Here is a 17,798-nt window from a genome sequence, read left to right on the forward strand (position 1 = left end):
TCTCCCGAGTAGTGAACAGGTCGATCTCTGGGAAACCCCATTCTGCGAAGACGTTGGACGCAATGTCTTCGTGCAGTCACCATTCGTATTCCTCTGGCAGAGGAAAATCTCTGCCAAGTACGTCTGCCATAGGATTGAGTTCCCCTGGAACATGTTGGGACAACAAAAACATCTTGTGTTCGAGAGCCCATATCCAAATGTTTTGTGACAGCTTGGATAGCCCTGGAGTGTGAGTGCCCCCCGTTTGTTCAGGTAATACATTGCTGTAGAGCCGTCGGTTACGATCAGCACGGTCTTCCCTTTCAGTTGCACCTGAAAGGCTTTCAATGCTTTGAACACCGCTAGTAGCTCCAGTAAATTTATATGGTTGGACGCTACTTGAGGGGACCACACTGTGTGCTCTCTGCTGAAGCAGGTGGGTGGCTTCCACTGCAGGGGTGGTGAAGGTGAAGGTCTTCCCCTTCAAGAGGTTTTCCCTTGACCACCAGTGCAGAGAGAGAACGAGGGCTGGCGTGACAACTAACAGATCTTCCCATTGTCCACTGGCCGGACACCACTGGCTGTTGAGCCACTCTTGCATGGGACGCAGTATATACATGACACCATAATCCCTAGCAAACGCATCCCGACTGGCGACATATTGAGGAATCTGAAAGAGCATGTTCTGAACCCTCTCGCTGGAGGGGGAAGACAAGGCCGTCTTCCATTTCTGGGAGTGCTAATTCGGACGGTTTTACTTGGCTGGTGACTAAGCTGGATTTCTTTTCGTCGATTGAAAAACCCAGGGTGAAGAGGATATCTACCGTTTTTTGGGTGTTCGAAAAACAAGCGCTGAACGAGTCCCCCGTAATGAGCCAGTCGTCGAGGTAAGGGTAAACTGGGACCGAGTCTGCGCAGGTGTGCTGCTGCCACTGCCAGGACTTTGGTAAACACCCTTGGCGCCGAGGCGATGCCAAAGGGGAGTACCTTGAATTGGTAGTGTTTGTCCTGGATCATGAACCTTAGGTATTTTCTCTGCTCTGGCAACATTGAAATATGAAAGTATGCATCTTTCATGTCCAATGTTGCCATGAAGTCCGCCTGTTTCAGCAATGGGATCACCTGCTGCAATGTTAACATGCAAAACTTCTGGGGTTTTATAAACTTGTTTGCTGGGCGCAGATCTAGAACAGGACGGATGGTGAGACCCTTTTTGGGTACAAGGAAGTACACTGAATAAATACCCTTGTTTACCTGAAGAATAGGGACGGCTTCTATGGCGTCCTTTCCCAGCAGTGCTTCCACCTCTTGGAAAGACGCCGTGAGTGCAGCAGTCTGAACTGTGGAGGTATGGCGAATTCCACGCAATAATCGTGGGCAACCGTCTTTAATACCCACTGGTCAGAAGTTATCCCCTCCCATGCCTTGAGGAAAGATGTTAATCGCCCCCCGACCGGGGAGACATGGGAGGGGACCTGGACTTGGTGGTCATTTCTGACCAGAGGCTGTGGCTCCTCTGGGATTGGGGCCTATGCCTCTACCTTTGCCGCGTTTCTGACCCCTTGAGGGGTAGTAAGTAGGACTGCCGGATGATTGATTTGTGTTGAAGTTACCCATGCCGTAGTTGTTCTGACCAGCACGGGTTCACCCTCGAAAGTACCACCGAGAATTATTACCCCCTCTGCGAGGAGGGTTTCTGTGTAATTTGGTGCATGCTCCTTCTTGGCCGTCTCCAACGCTTCATCCACTGCTTTCCCGAAGAGGTTAGTCTCCTTAATGGGTTTATTAATGAGGGAGGCCTGAGTCTCGGGTCTGAAGGCCGATGTACGCAGTCATGCGTGTCTTTTCAGAAGAGTACCTTGTGCAAGAGACCTGCCTGCTCTTTCTGCAGTGTCCATGGTGTTCTTCACCACATTTTGGTTAACCAGTCTTCCCTCCGAAACAAAGGTGAGAAGTCTTGTTCTGGTGCGTTCAGGAACCTCCTGGAGGCCTTTTTGGAGTAAGTTCCATTGGGCATCAGCATAGCTTGCTAATAACGTAGTATTATTAGCAACCCGAATGATGTATGCAGCTGCTGACGTGATGTTTGCCGTGATGTTTGCCTAGTGCATACAACCTTTTAGAGTCCTTGTCCGGTAGTGATTCTCCCGTGACAAGGGGTACCCCCCTGCCCTCTTTCGAGTGGTAGTCACTACCAGTGAGTCCGGGATGGCGTGTCCTTTGATATACAGGGGGTCAGAGGGGGAAGGCCAAAATAATTTTTCGACTCTCGGGTTCGCTGCCCGTGTCTGAACAGGTGTGACCAATGAGTGAGCTACCCGTCTCTTAACAGAGTTAAGGAGTGGAATGGATTGACTCGCCAGAGGTTTTTCTTTAATATCCTCCACGAAATCCTGCTCCGGTACCGCCTCTTGAGTGGCAATTTGAAGTATTCTGCTGCTTTTTTCAACATTGAGTTGAAAGCCATTTAATCATCCACAGGGGAAGTCTGGCGAGCCGGGGTGGACGGAGGAGAGTCTAGGCACAAAGTCCTGATCTTGCTGTGTCCAAGGGTCTTGACCTTCCTGCTGGGTTTCCTCCCAGTTATCAGTCGTATCAAGTTGATCTTCCTCATAATGTTCGAGAAAAGAAGCTTGTTCTTCATTATAGATGTCTCTATATGTGTCCATATGGACCAAGTCTTCTTGTTGGAAAACATGAGACTGAACTTCTTGAATTTGGGGGTTAGGGTCTACCCGAGCCCTTTTAGGGGGGAGGATGATCAGAAGAACCGATAATCTTCTGCAGCCGATCCATGTAACCCTCACATTTTTCTGTAGCCCAAACAGGCCTACACGAGGACAAACTACGTTCTCTGCGCTGTGGCGTCGCAAGGAACCGCTCAGGGTGTCGGAGAGGGGCTCTTGACTATCTACGTAGGTCTCATCGGAATCGAGGATCAAATCCGTCGAAATCTTTTCCGCAGCTTGACCCATAACTTTAGGCGGAACCGGAGTAAGGCCCACCGCCGCTGCGATTCTTCCGATGCTTCTCTGGATAGTCGCTGAATCGTCGTGAGACAAAGGCTCTGAGGATTTATCAGCAGTAGAAATACCGTCTGCGGCACCATGAGGCCTAGCGGTCGCTTTTCCGGGTAGAGGCCTAGCTGTAGTTTTCGTGCCTACTGAGGCCCTCGAAATCGTCGAAGTGGCAGGCTCCCGAACTTCGACGCGTGTAGGTTTTGGAGTAGCGCCCTTGGTTTGTTTTGATTGCCCAGTCGCAATACGCTGCTGCGTATGCGGGGGAAGGCTTTGGATCTGAGCGATCTGAGGGAACCGGCGAAGTCTTCGGCTGCCCCGCTGGCGCTTTCGCCCTTTTCGACGAAGGTGTCGAAATTGGCATAGGGGTTGTGTGCTGCTTAGTGTGATGCGCTTGTACGCCCCCCGTCGCCGGGTGTAGTCCCTGTAGCCAGACCAGAGTCAAGCCTGGAAGGGTCGGGGACGGGCGTGGCAGACCTAGAAGTGTCCGCCTCAATGTCTATAACATCCGCGCTGGACGTTTGGTCATCCGAAGTACCCCTCGTCACTTTTGGCTGGCATGGCGGTGGAGGGCTCCATGCGTGGCATATCGTACGCGGCCCACTGCTTTACACGGCGCTCCTTAAGGGTCTTAGGCCGAAGGAGTTTGCAGGCCGCACACCGCTTCTAGTCGTGCTCTAGGGGGAGACCGGCGTTACACGTCCTGTGTTCGTCCTTCCAAGGATATCTGATCCTACACTTAAGGCAGAATCTAAAAGGAGTCCTTTCCATAGCAAAAGGGAAGGATGACCAGACCGAAAGAGAAAAGAGGGGAAAAGGAGGAAAGACCTACTAAACAATATGGCCATCCCGACCCCACTCTCCCTACTGTATAGGCCGGCCAGAAGGCCCGACCATGTGGAAAATCCAGCCGCCGGATCTTAGGCGCCGAAATCCACAGCTGTAGACGATTCCCCCGTAGCCATCGTCGAAGATGTTCTTATAGGCGAAGTGACTTAACGGGGAATAAACCGACAATTCCTTAAAGATAAACAATGTCTCTAGTAAGAGCTCCGCTATAGGGCGACCAGTTATCTGGCCGGAAAAAAACAATCTGAGGGACCTCGGCGCGTGAGGGGATAGTGTTACAGACACGCCTATGCTGACGTCCCCTTTCGGTTCCCGAAAGACAAGATGCAATACTCTGCGGTTACCACTGGATGTCGGACCATATGCACAGCATGTGATTCTAAGCAGATTAACAAGCATCAGAACTGTATTTAGCATACTCTGATGCACCCACATGTGAATTGGATGGCCCCCTCATTAACACAATATTTTTAACTCCCCCGCCCCCACAATGAGCAGATGGCACTTTTAAACTATTTTTAGATTTAGCTCAGCTTTTCTGCAGAACACAGGTGAGCACAGCAGTTTATGACAAAAGCACAGATAGTCTGAGAAGCCAGCAATTTACCAATGGAAGACAACCACCACATTCCCTCCACCCACACAACTCCTCCCGCCCTGCAAGCACCCACATCAAGAACAAAATTGTTTGACAAACTGGTCTAGATTTTTTGAGTTTTATTTTATATTGAAATGTTCTAAATTCAAAATACATGAGAGGCTATATACATCCCCTTTAGGGTCTTGTCAGTCTCTTGCTTTTGTACATATTTTTGGGGCACTCAGTTGAGTGATTGCTTTCTCTCTTCTCCCCCAGTTCCAGGCATTTAGGGGCCTTCATGTAAGTACGACTCCTAGATTACACATGCTTGTTGCTCGCTGCAAACCTTCCAGTTATTCGATTGACACCATGTTGATGGGCATTGCTCAATGTGTGTCACTCAGGATGCTACTCCCTTCCTATGAGAATTTGCTATTTTATGTCCCTTAATTCCAATAGTCGTGGCTAGGTTATGTAAAGCTACATTATAGTAAAATAAAGGAATATTAAGGCGATAATGCTTTGTGTGGAAAATAAGCAGCCTGGGAGAAAATTGAAGAAGCAGCAACTGCTGGGATGATGGCAAGCTGATCGAGGGCAGAGCATAACACAGGGGCCACAGGGCATGTTAACAATAGCAAGGAAGCGGTCGAGGAAATGGACATTTCAGAGCTTAAGGGCACAAGAAAGGGGGCAGACCACTGGTTAGGTTAGTTGGCTTCGAGATAGCTCACAAATGACAGGGGTATGGCCATGTAGCACTGCCTGCTTGACCAGGACTACTGCAGATTGGAAGGGTTAGTGGAAGGAGTTACTCTATTTGGTTAAGTCTGCATGTCATACATGAGGGTTACAGAAGTCCTCAGATCAAATTGATATGGTACAGACCAACGGCAGTGGAAAACTTCACAGATAATTTCACATGTACAGGGTGGCAAATAGATGGAGGCATGGGTAAGAGGAGTCAGAACAGGTCCAACCAATGTTTCCATAAGTAGCCCTCTCATTGATTTGCTATTTTCAGGCTAGGTTACTTGGGGCAAAGGGTTTAAAGAGTTTCCTGTATGAGCATGGCCAGATGTGTGTGAACGCCATGAATGTGGTAAAGCAGTATATGTATCACGCTAGTATGGACGATGTGCCAGAGGGACATTCGGTATACTTCCCGAGAGCACAGCTCAGGCTTTATCTGTACTACAGATGGGATGGTTGATTATTTGGCAAAAGGAGAGAACATTTGGAAGGTACCTGGGCCTGAGGGATGTGCAAAAGCCAGAGTTACACGACTATGCAAAACGTGGGTGATGCTGTGTGCAGTGGACTTAGTCTCTTTGGGGAGACAGGCAGATTAAAAACAAACCTGGTAAAGAGAAGAGGTAGAAGAGGGTGAGTGCACTATAAAAGAACAAAAAGGCAGGCATGGGAAATAATAAAGACAGGGAAGGAAGCAGGATAACTGGAGGGAGAATGGAACAGGTTAGAGGAAAAAGGCAGGAGAACCAGGCAGGACAGTAGGATACCCATATGAAAAGCAAAGAGCAGGACATCAGAGAAAAGGGAGACCGCAGAGAAGGTGTATTAGAAAGGCAGTGGGAGCAGGAAGGAAAGTATAAAATAGGAAGTAGTAGGGTAAGTGGGGAAATTCATGCAGAGCGGAAGTTTTCCAGGTCAAGGGTCGGGTGAAGTTGAGACTAGAGCAGGAAACTGAGCCCAGGAAAGGAATCCGTCTTACGGAGTGTAGTTCAGAACCTCCTGGGATAGAGACAGGGATAATCAGATGATAGAAAGTAAAGGGTGGGGAAAAAGAAGCCAGCAGAAACTCCCTCAGTGAGAAGACTTGGGCATGGATAATTGGACTGCTGAAATGAAGAGTTAAAGAACAGATGGTGAAACTGGGCATGAAATTGAATGCACTTTACTTATTGTTTTAAGCAGCCACTTCGAACCTGGACGCACTTAAGCAAGCTTGAACTGATAAGTAGAAAATGATGCATTTTCTCTGCCTCCTCTTCTAGTGGCGTCATTCATAGGCGCTTCCACCTACCCCTGCGTTTGCGTGAGGACATGTAGCCACCTCTTCTTCTTTTCAATGGGGTTGTAATAGGGATTTCTATAATTTCATCTGGCCTGATGCCTTGGTCATCCTCCTGTAGCTCATATGGAGTAAGAATGTCTCCATCCTGTTGAGGCTCCATGTCCAGGCGGTCCGGCGAGGCCTCCACTTTTGTGGTGAATGCTTCAGAAGAGCTGCTGGCAGTTGGAATTGCAATGACCTCCTCTGTGGATGGAGCAGATGGTGTGGAGAGCATGCCACCTGGAAGACTGCAGCGAGAGGAGTGTGGTAGGAATTCTGGGTCCACCAGGCCACCTGCATTCTGGAAAAGTGGGAGTACAGTGGCAACTACACTGGTCAGTTTGTCAATGCTTTGGCGAATGGTGTAGGCCAAGTCCCGAATGGCTTCGGTGGTCTCTCTTTGAGCCTGAAGAAACTCCAGCGATGGATCAGACATCAGGGGTAACTCCAGGTGCGGTCTGCGCCTCTGCAGAGGTGGGGATATAGAGTGTAAATGTCTGGGTGGGCTGTCTCTTGGGTTGTGTGTGGGTGAGTCTCCTTGGTTGGAGCCGCTGGCAGGGTCATCATCGGGAGAGTGAGCTAGTTCTGGTAGCTGGATAATTTGTATTTCTGGTTCTGCCTCCGGTAATGGGGGTGGAGAGTCACGCTGTTTTAGTTGCAGGAGTCCTCCTTCCATGGCACAGCATGATGCATTGGCAGATGTCTCAGGACTGGAAGACCCTTTTTCCACAACTTGAAGATCTGGGGATAAAAGGAATATAGTTAAAAGATTGGATCAAACATTATGGAAGCAATTCTGTTTTAGCATTCTAGTTTAACTAAAAGTATTACTGCATTCATAGCCTTTTCTTCAAAAATTGAAACGTTACTGTTAATTGGATTATAGTTTTCAGACAAGAATATCTGTGGATGCACTTAGAAGTAACCCTGGTTACAAGAACAATTTCTCCATAGCTCTTAAGGGGTTATCACCACATCCAGTTAACATTGTTATGGCCACAATCTGTTCCCTGGTGCCAGTTTCCTTGACTGCCAACACTAGTGACAGGAAGGAAGAGTAAGGATCTGGGCCAGGTCGTGTCCCAAAGCTATGGAAGCCTAGTCTTGCCCCGCTCGCTGAGGTACAGCACCATGTAAAATGGATAGGGGGCCTGCTTATGCCTTGACACAAGTGGCCTGCTTGTGCCTTCCCATAGGTGAAGAGGGCATGGAGGATTGACTGGTTACCGATTTGTGCCCACGTCAGGAGCCAAAACTCAGGAAGAGGTTTTTGATCAACACCTCCCTGTGATTCCTGGTTCCTGCCTGGAGGTGTGCAAGTTCATCTGAGACAATGAGTGGGACCCTGGAGCTGAGACAATGGGCAGTGCAGGCAAGAAAAGATGTAGGTTTTTAAGCGTTTGTAATGTGTGTGTGAGTGCAAAGTGTATGTGGGCTGGTGGAGTGGTACAGTGAATGCATGAGTGAGTGGGTGAATGTGTGAAAGGTGAAGGACCAGGAATGAATGCGGCTGAATGCGAATAAGAGAAAGAATGTTAGCGAATGAATGAGGGTGTGTGGATGCCAGATGCGGAAATGGCCCTATCAATGAAGGCTAATATACTGGCACATATTGGCAAAGCGAAAATTGACAGTTTTTATTTATGGTGGCACAGCATTTGTACTGCCATGATGGGATGCTGTTGAATGGTGTTCTTACATTTGGGCAAGCAGCATGGACAGATTGGCTTTCAGCGAGCATGAGGAGCATGTGGGGAGGTCTACATTGGTGCAGTAAACTTGAACATGGTTGCTTTCAGCGGTATGGCATTTTTAATGGCATCATTGCGGCTGATGGAGGGGCATCATAGCAATGCAAACAAAATCATGGCTCACCAAAAAGTGACTTGATTGAAGTACATGAATGTGTAGCCCAACCAGATCTGGGACTTCCAGCCTTCTGTGGAAATGTAGTAGGCAGGCCTCCAGATAAGGTGCGTACTAGACCTTTTTACGCATGAAAATCTTGTAAATACGACAGCTTTATTATTTACCTGTGTACATTTACACACAGGTTTAGAGCAGAGTGCAGTGCAAAGGTCAGGTTACTTGACCGAAACCAGAGGGCTTTTGATTGTTCTATACATGGATGTAATTACAAGCCACCTCTGAAACACAATGTATTTCTCTGAAGCCTTTCAAAAAAAGAAACTGCACACTGCGATAAAAGGAATGGTTGCTTTCTATTCAGCTTCCGAAGCACTGTGCATATTTTCCTAGAAAGTTAGGATTGTATAATTAATAAGATGGAAAACTAAGTTGCAATTGAGAATTAATATTTTGTAGTAAATTATGCCTTCTTTTTTTAACGGTGAAAGCAAACCAGTATTGCACAATTGTATTTTTCAGAGTTCCGGTGCTATGTGCATAATCATGCAGAGGCCGATCATTTTTACACTTATAATTTAATTTACACTCAAATTATAAAAACCGTGTAAAATGATGACTATGCACAGTATAGTTTAAATCCATTCAGCCTTCCAGTTAATGGGGTAAATTACTCTAAATGGTCAGTTGCAGCAGAGTCTTTGCTCAAGGGTGAGTGATTGTCATTACACCAATCATAGGTGTTCTAGCCTCTCAAATCTTCAAGGCTATAGTTAAAACACCCAAAACCCGACGCTCCAGGAAGTGCAAGCGCTGTTCAAAAACAAAGGAAAGTTACTTTGGCAATTGAAATATAAACTCAGCAAAGCCGGTCCCTGTGATAATCCAGAAAGATATTTAACTATGTAGCGCTTCATGAATGGTTCGCACAACATCTAGTTACTGTGATTATTATACCTCAGTCGATAGTTATCCAACCTCGAAGGATGTTAGCCAATAAGATAGCTCAGCCGGTTGAGTACTCGTTGCTGCGATCTGTGCATGCTCTGTAGGTTGCAGGTTTGAATCCCGGCAAGACCAACTCAGCCTTTCATGGTCGATAAAGAGTACCAACTTTGGTTTAGTGTAAAGCGCTATATAAATAACCATTTCGTCAGATATAGAATTTAGCATAGAGTCCGTGCCTCTCTGCACTGTTGTATCATAACATTGGCATACCATTACGTAGTAACTCCAGGAAATGAGGACTTTCATGAAACATCGAAACACAATACTGCTGTTGAACCTCAAAACACACAATACAATTTATGTTTGCTTTACTATGTAATTGGCTAGGTTTTTTTGATTTCAACATGTACATGTATACAGGAGAGGTCAAATGGCCAGACCTTAGAGAAATAATGAAAGGTGTATTCTGTCACAATGCAGAAAGCTGCCGCATAGTAAATGATTTCCATTTAGTTTTTGCACATGTCAGCTGGAAGTCACATACATTTTACTCTTGCAAAGGAGAAAAGTAATTTTTACTCTTAAAACCACATTTACTCTCAAAATGTAAAAATAGGGAGTAAAATACTCCCACCTCAAAATCTTATCTGGAGCAGTGGTAGTAGGGCACAAAAGATGACTTATTGGAGCAGGATTTTAGAGACGCAAGGATTTTAAATCTCTGGGGGTTGAGGGGCTCGTAAAGACTGAGGGTCAAGTGAGCAAATCGGGTTGACTATGTACAAACCAGAGGGGAGGGAGTTTGGCTCTTTGGGAGGATAAAAAGGAAAAATGCCTAAAATGCAGTGACTTGAGAAGGGTTAAGCATAGCGAAAGGCATGGTGGTTTTGTGATGTTTTGATACAGGCTGTTGGAGGGCAAGGGGGTACTAAGATTTTGTGAGGAAGAGCCATGTTCTAATAGCCCCCTTCGTGGCCTTGGTCACATGGATGGGGGTTGGGAAGTGGGAGGGAAGGGTACGAGGGAGAATAGATGGTGGGGTTGGCAGTGCCAGGTGAGGTGATGGGTCCAGCAGGGGTACGTGTCTTTTTTTGCAATTTCTGAGGTTTGAGTTTTGTAACATATGGTAAGGGTTAGTGTATGAGAGGTTTAATAAGAGTTCTGGACAAGTTATAAGACTAGGTCACCAGTGCCTATTCATCATTCTTTGACTGCATTAACGGATGGATGAACTTACATATCTTGTTTCAATGTTGATGGGGCTAAATGTTGAGACAAAATGCTCACTGGTTTTAGCTTACTTACAAGGCTATCAAGGCAGCTATGGTTTGCCTACAATAAATGCATCTTGCGTAGGAGGGGGGAGAAAAAAAAGGGTCCACAAGCGAGGGGTTTAAAAAAGAAAAAAATGCCCCGTTACTGCTCAGTTGCTGTGAACCAAAGGGGAGCAATAATATGTAATGGCACGAAGTGCATGGTTAGATGTGATGCAGATAAAAGTAGCGGATGGATAATGGCCCATTTAGAATACTATGGTGCTGATTTTATGCAGTCTACAATGTATGCCCACAGGTATTGGAGGGCGACTAATTACTGCCCTTCTCCGTTATTTCTTTGTGGTGAGGGTATCTATAGAGGAAGATGCTAGTTATGCATTTTAAGAGAAGAGGGGGATATGAGAGTTAGAATTCCTAGATCAACAACTCATTGCAGGCTTGTAGTTCAGGCCAGAGAGGGGTGCACGGATTTCATTTGTTAGAGTTTCATATGTTTAGGGTGAGGAGGCTCTGTCCAATGATAATGGTTTCTTGCAAGGTCTCCTTTAGGGATACGATTTGGATAGTCCTCATATGCAAGGCACCGCCTCACATGTATATACGCGGCCATCTTCTGCCAACTGCCCTACTACTGTCATCTTAACAGTTACTAGCTCACATGCCTGCTGTAATGCCCATATTCAATGAACCTCCTCAAATGTCCAGGAGCGCCCAACACAGTATGTCCGGTGTAGCCTAGACCCAGTAATGGCAGGTTATGCCAGTTAACATGTTGTAGAGTTATGACATTCAAGATTCCTAGTGCTGTTCCTGCCCTCTCACCCCTCACAAGGATTCCTGCCCTTGTAGATGAGGGGCAGGATGACAGCGTGCCATGGGACCTAGGGGCCCAGTTGAGCAAGCACATGAACTTTAACATAAGTGCCATGCTTGCACAGACATTTGCTTTAAGCCACAGGCCTTCAAACCGAGATGAACATTTTCGAAGTGCAAAAAGCCCAAATGCAATAAAAAAAAATGTATACAATAAATGAATCACTGTAATCTTATTTCTGATGCTTGTATCTGCTTGAATTCACATGCATTGCACAGGCTGACATTTGGTGGAAGTCACAGAGTATCACATGATTTGTTTTCGAAACTCGAAAGGGGACATCGACTGGGCGTGTCAGTAATACTATCCCTTGTGCGATGTCCACTGTACCCATGGTCCTTTATGTGTCGAGGTACCTCAGATTGTTTAGTTTCAGACATGAGGTTACATGAAGTGTAGCACGAGCACAGCGGAGAATAGAGATAAAGCAATAAATGCATGCACCTTTGACTCCAACAGGGGAGTAGGGGTGGGCACATGTGAATCTAAGCAGGTACAAGCATCAGAAATACGATTGCAGTGAGTAATTTATGGCTTCTCAGGCTTGTGGATCTGCTTAGCTCACATTGCATAGATTAGCAGTTTCTGGAGAAGGAGACGGGTTGTGCGAAGTTACAGCAGCAAATGGATGTTTCAGCACTGCTTGTCCCACCTGTGAGTCTGCTTTAGAGTATGCATCGATGCAATAATGCTGTGTGAATGTATGAACTGACCTCCAAGTAGCTGCTTTGCTAATTGTGTCTGGGGTACATTTGCAATAAATGCTAGAGTAGCTCCACTCTAGGTGTAATCGGTGTAAAAGGTCTTTTTTTTTTTTTAAGATAGTGAATAGCAGAGCTGTATGCATTGGACTATCCATCTGGCAAGGGCGTTTTTTGAAATGTGGTCTCCTTCCCTACCTGATGCCATGTTAAACAAAGAGTTGGTCTGTTTTCCTTAGAAGTTTTGTCTTGTTCACGTAGTATAAAACTGCCCTCCTTACATCTAAGTTATGGAGGCTTCTTTCAGTGGAGTTACATGGAACTTGGAAAAAGTAGGACATTCAATGGACTGGTTGACATGGAACTTGGATATGTATGTTGGTGCTAACCTAGGATGTGTCCCGAGGACCACCTTGTCTTTGTGAATTACAATGAACGGGTCTTGTACAGATAGGGCTTGTAGCTCACTTACTCGTCTTATGGAGGTGTTAGCTACTAGAAAGGCAGTCTTGTAGGTCAACGAAGGGAGGACCCATGAGCTTTGAAAGTACATTAAGGTCCCAACCTGGTAGAGGGTTTGAGATCGCAGGGTGTATGTGCAGAGTGCCACTAGGTGTACTTTAATAGAGTTAAATAGTAGGCCACAGTCTAGTAGGTAAAGCATGTAATGCAGAATATTTGAAGCTGAGCATTTGATTGGGTTTAAGGATTGTGTCCTGCACCAGATGACAAACCTTTTCCACTTGTTAAGTAACAGTGTCCGTTAGGTTTACATTCCTCCAAGGATGTCCATACTCCTTTGAGGAAGATTTAGGCGCCCAAAATCTAGGACTTCAGGACCCAAGCTTCCAAGTTCATAGATTGAGGATGTGGATTGGGTGTTGTGCCCTGGTGCTGGGACAGCATGTTGAATGGGCACGGAGGTTTGATTTGTTTGCACGTTGCTAGTTTGAGTAGGAGTGGAAACCATGGCGGTCTTGCCCACATTGGAATGATCAGGATTAATGTGACTTGTTCCTGGTGCATCTTGTGCACTATCCTGCTGAAGAGAGGGGTTTGGGGGAAAGCATAAGCATATTTCCATGACCAACTCATCCACAGGGCGTTCCCCCTTGGATCCTGGTTGGGGAAACCTGGATGCGAAGTCTGGGAATTGTGTGTTTAGGCTTGTGGCAAATAAGTCTATATACGAGGACGACCCCACAGGGAGAAGATAGTGTAAAATATCTTTGCTGATTTACCACTTGTGTTACTCGGGTACATTTCTGCTCAGAGAGTCTGCTTAAGTATGAGTTCCCCTGGAACATGTTGAGAGACTAGGAACATGTTCCGCTTGAGTGCCTACTTCCAAATTCTATGGGACAGCTTGGACAGATATGGAAAGTGTGTGCCTCCCTGCTCGTTTACATAAAACATGGCAATGGTGCAGACTGTGAGGGCTTGGACTGTTTGACCTGCTAGTTGCTGCTGAAAAGCTTGCAGAGCTTTTATAACCGCTAGATGTTGTAGGAGGTTGATGTGATTTTGGGCTGTGGTGTGTGTGACCACTGGCCGTGAATTCTGTGGTGAAGGTAGTGGGCTTCCCAACCAGAGGTTGACATCCGTAGTTTATCGCTTGAGCTGGTGGATTGCGAAAGAGTTTTCCTTTTAATAGATTGTCCTTGGAGCAGAGCCTGTACCAGGGTTAGCGAAACAACCACTAGATCGTACCACTGACCGCTTGCCTGAGACCATTGTTTGGTTAACCATTCTTGCATTGGGTGCATGCGCACCCACTTGTGTAGGACCAGGTAAATGCACGAGGCCATCATCAGAATGCAGGTGCACCGACTTGAATGCGGTTATCTGGCGACCGGCTAGATATTGAGGGGCTTATAACAGCAGGTTTTATATCCTGTCGTTTGAGGGTAAGACTAGCTTGTGTCTGGTTTTTAGGATTGCCCCCAGGAACTGTTTTCTTTGACTGGGTATGAGGCTTTATTTTTCTCATCAATAGAGAATCCCAATTGCAACAGAAGTTTGATTGTTCTTTGGGTTTAGTGTCTGCAAATTTGAGAAGACTCCCCTGTTATCAGCCAGTTGTCTATATAAGGGTACACTGCATCTGCGTAGGTGCGGCACTAGAACCTTGATGAACACCCTTGGAGCAGAGGCTATGCCGAAGGAGAGCACCTTGAACTGTTAGTGTACTCCTGCCATTTTGAAGCACAGATATTTTCTGTGCGCTGGGAACAGTGAAAGATGAAAGTATGCATCTTCATATCCAATGTTACCATGTAATGACCCTGTTTGAAGAGGGGAATTACTGCCTGATGCATAGTCATGCAAAACGTTCGTCGCTTGGCATTTGTATTCGATGGGTGCAGGTCTAGTACTAGGCGCATTGTTAAGTCTCTCTTTGGCACAAGGAAGTACATTGAATAGATACCCTGGTTTGCCGGGACCATTTCTATGGCGTCCTTTTCCAGCAGTGTTGACTTCCTCTAGCAGAATGCGTTTGTCCTCTGCAGTCATCTTTTGGTGTTTTGGCAGGTGGTTGGTGTTCTCTGTAGAAGATGTTCTATACGATGAGCGCCCGCCATGGTGGATAGCAGTCACTTGTCTGAGGTGATCCCCTCAATTGTAAGATACAAACTCCTGCGGGAGTTGCATGGGAGGGAACTTGGGAGTAGGGCGTCATTGTTTGGGTGGTACCCCTGAAGGAGGATCTTCCTCTACTCCTGGACATTTTGTAGGCTTTTTGACATCTGGAGGAGGACTTTCCGAGAGGTGCCTCAGGACAGTGACTGGCTACCATTGTTGTAACCGGAAGATCGATGTGGGCCTTGCCCACGGAAGAACCTTCTGGTATTAAAGGCCCCACTTTGGACAAAGGGCTTGTTGCAAAACTAACCGAGAGACTCAATGGTATCCTCCTTTGGCACTCTTACAAGCATCCTCAACTGCCTTATTGAAAAGGACATTGGGCTCAATGGGCATATTTAATAGCGTGGCCTGCCTTTCCAACTTCAATTCAGACTGCCTTAGCCAGGCATGACGTTTTAGCAACATGCCCTCGGCTATGATGTGGCCTGCACGGTCTGCAGCATCTAAATTGTTTAAGAGGAAGTTGGCCACTTGCTTGCCCTCTGCAAATGTCTTTAGGAGCTGCGATTTTAGAGGCTCTGAAATAGCCTCATTTTGTTTTTCAAGCTCCTCCATTTGTGGCAGCTTTAACTATCCAAAAGGGTGGCATTGTTGGCTATCCTAGTTGGTAGGCAGCTGAGTAAGCCAAATGTTTGCCAAAGGCGTCGATTTTTCTCTCCATCAGGCGGGGCCACCGCAGAAGCCAGGGGTGTGGCTGGGCTTTTTCTTGTTGTGGTGACAATTTAGGAATCTGGTTTGAGCCGACCCCTGATGTACAGAGGTTCAGTGGGGGCCAGCCTGAATATCTTTTCAATACTTGGTTTGAAGGCCCTGGTAAGGTTGGGTGCAAGGAGGGAGGGCTGCATGCGCCTTTGGAAATATTGCAGATGGGGCGTGGGGGTAATCTGTAGCAGATTTCTTGTCATCAAGGATATCCTCCACAAAATCCTTGCTGTGAGCCTGCGGGGTGTCAATTGTAAAATGCTGGTCATCCTTGAACAGCAGCTCATTATACTGGAGCTGGTTATCAATTGGTGAATCAGCTATTGGTTGATCCTGGTTATCTGTGGATTGGATGATGTAGATGTCAATCATAATATTGATCCTGGCCATAATGGTCTCCTTGGTCACCCTGGGAATTAGGGTCCCGACCACCTGAGGGGGTCCACAATATAGAGGTCTTGAGAGGGGCCAAGAGCCAAAAGGAGTGGAGTGGGCCTGGCTGGAGGTACTCGGCTGGTGTCTAGATGAGGCACCTTGACAGGGGGTTCATCTCTGGTTGCCCCTACTCCTTGTTAAGGCCTGGGGATTTGGGGTCTGTCCATAAAATCTACAAAACAATGGAGTACTCTCCATGGCAAAAGGCAAGGGCAGCACGGCGATGAAAAGGAAAAAAGGGGGGCAGAAAAGGCATTCTCTAGCAGCAAAACAAGTAAGAAACCTCCCCCCACTCTCCCTACTGTGAGGGGGTGAGGCCTAGGAAGGAGGCAGTTGATAGATGACTATGTTGTCTTCCGAAAGCAGCTAGCTAAGGAAGTGACCAAGGGAATTGGTGCCATGTACCAGGGGAGGAAATATGGGAGCAGGAGGTTCAATGATGCAAACTCTTATGGGGCTCGCAGAGGCAGCTTGAGGGGAGGAAATTGAGTTAAAAAGAAAAAATAAGAATTTGAGTGTCTTGTGAACCCGGGTCCTGTGGCTTTGAGGGCTGGCACTTAACCAGAAGGCCAACAGAACACTAGGACAGCAGTGCTAAAAAAAACATGCTGGCGCCAATAGGTTCCTGTGCTCTGTTGGCTGCAGCCAACGGGGAACACCACAAGGGATCCTTGGTTATGAGCCATACCAAAAAGTGTGAAGCCAGAATAGCAGGGCAAAACGCCTTGCTTCTGTGCAAGCCTGTCAGTAAAAAGTAATGATTTGGTGTTACAAAAGGTTCACTAAAAATATTGTGAGTTAAACAATTTGAGTGTTGCTTGGGAAGCAAACCCAGGTCTTAGAGGCTTAAAATAATATACTTATCTGAGGAAAAAGCAAATGGTGGAGAGCTGGTTGTCCGATTTACAGACCATGTCCAGTTAAGTTAAGAAGTATTGGATGTAAAAACAGAATCTGGAGGATTTTAATTTGGAAATGTGGGGGACCATTTAACGAGCTGCATGGTTAAGGGAGGGCTTTTGCAATGTTTGTTAGGAGGGGTATGAATGAGAACTTAGTTGGGTTATGTGTGCGAGAGCGTTGTGTGTGCTTGAGATATGCCTTCCTACCATTCACCATTTTGTTGTTCATCTTACATAAGGATGATTGTATACAGGAATTTACTGATAAGTCATATTGTTGTACGGTTTTTTCTTTTTCCCCCGTTTGTTACATTTGTCATGGTTGTCACACTTCGGGATAATCGCTGTCTACTACACAAAGGATGTAGTGTTCTCGTGCCTCACTCGCGTTCCTGGTGGTTGCCATGGCACGTCAACACCAGGAACGTATTCTCAGATTCTGTCCAAGTTGGAAGAGTCTGTTGTCAGGGTAACCTGACACACGGCTGTACGTCATGTATCGCCATGGGAGTTTAAAATGGAGAATACCCCTGAACGCCGGCGCTTCTAATTGAAGTTAGTATGCCTGCGGTACTCTTGCAAACCTGTACCAGTTTTTCCTCAGTATTCAACCCTTGGTTCTCTTCCAAAACTCTGCTTTCCGGATCTGATAAGTACAGTACTGCGTTTTGTCCGTTTCTGCAGATTCTCTGAATCCTGCTCCTAGTTTACGGACGGTCTTTGGAATTCCCTTTTGTACTGCATATGATTGCCCGTTGACGATCTCTGCTTTTGTTCCATAGATTTGACGTTGGATTGCCCTTCCATTATTGCTGCCTTCTTCGTTTGCTCATTATTCATTGTGGATTTCATAAGCCGTGGATGTTTATAGTTCAGTTTGACTGGGTTAAGTTTTGCATTGGACTTCCATGGACGCTTTGCAATATCTGCAAAACTTTTATTCCAGTA

At 46.4% G+C, this 17,798-nt stretch overlaps 1 protein-coding gene across 1 annotated transcript in view; it reads right to left on the reverse strand.

Moving 5' to 3' along the window:
• Nucleotides 1–4,547: 4,547 nt before the first annotated feature.
• MYPOP (Myb related transcription factor, partner of profilin) overlaps nucleotides 4,548–17,798 on the reverse strand; it is a 108,122-nt gene continuing 94,871 nt past the window's right edge. Inside the window, exon 3 of the mRNA XM_069644656.1 lies at nucleotides 4,548–7,240. Coding sequence (XP_069500757.1) covers nucleotides 6,450–7,240 — 791 coding nt within the window. The 3' untranslated portion in view covers nucleotides 4,548–6,449. The remainder of the gene's footprint in view (nucleotides 7,241–17,798) is intronic.

Source organism: Ambystoma mexicanum, chromosome 2p (assembly GCF_040938575.1).
Source record: "Ambystoma mexicanum isolate Mex_15411 chromosome 2p, UKY_AmexF1_1, whole genome shotgun sequence".
NCBI lineage: Eukaryota > Metazoa > Chordata > Amphibia > Caudata > Ambystomatidae > Ambystoma > Ambystoma mexicanum.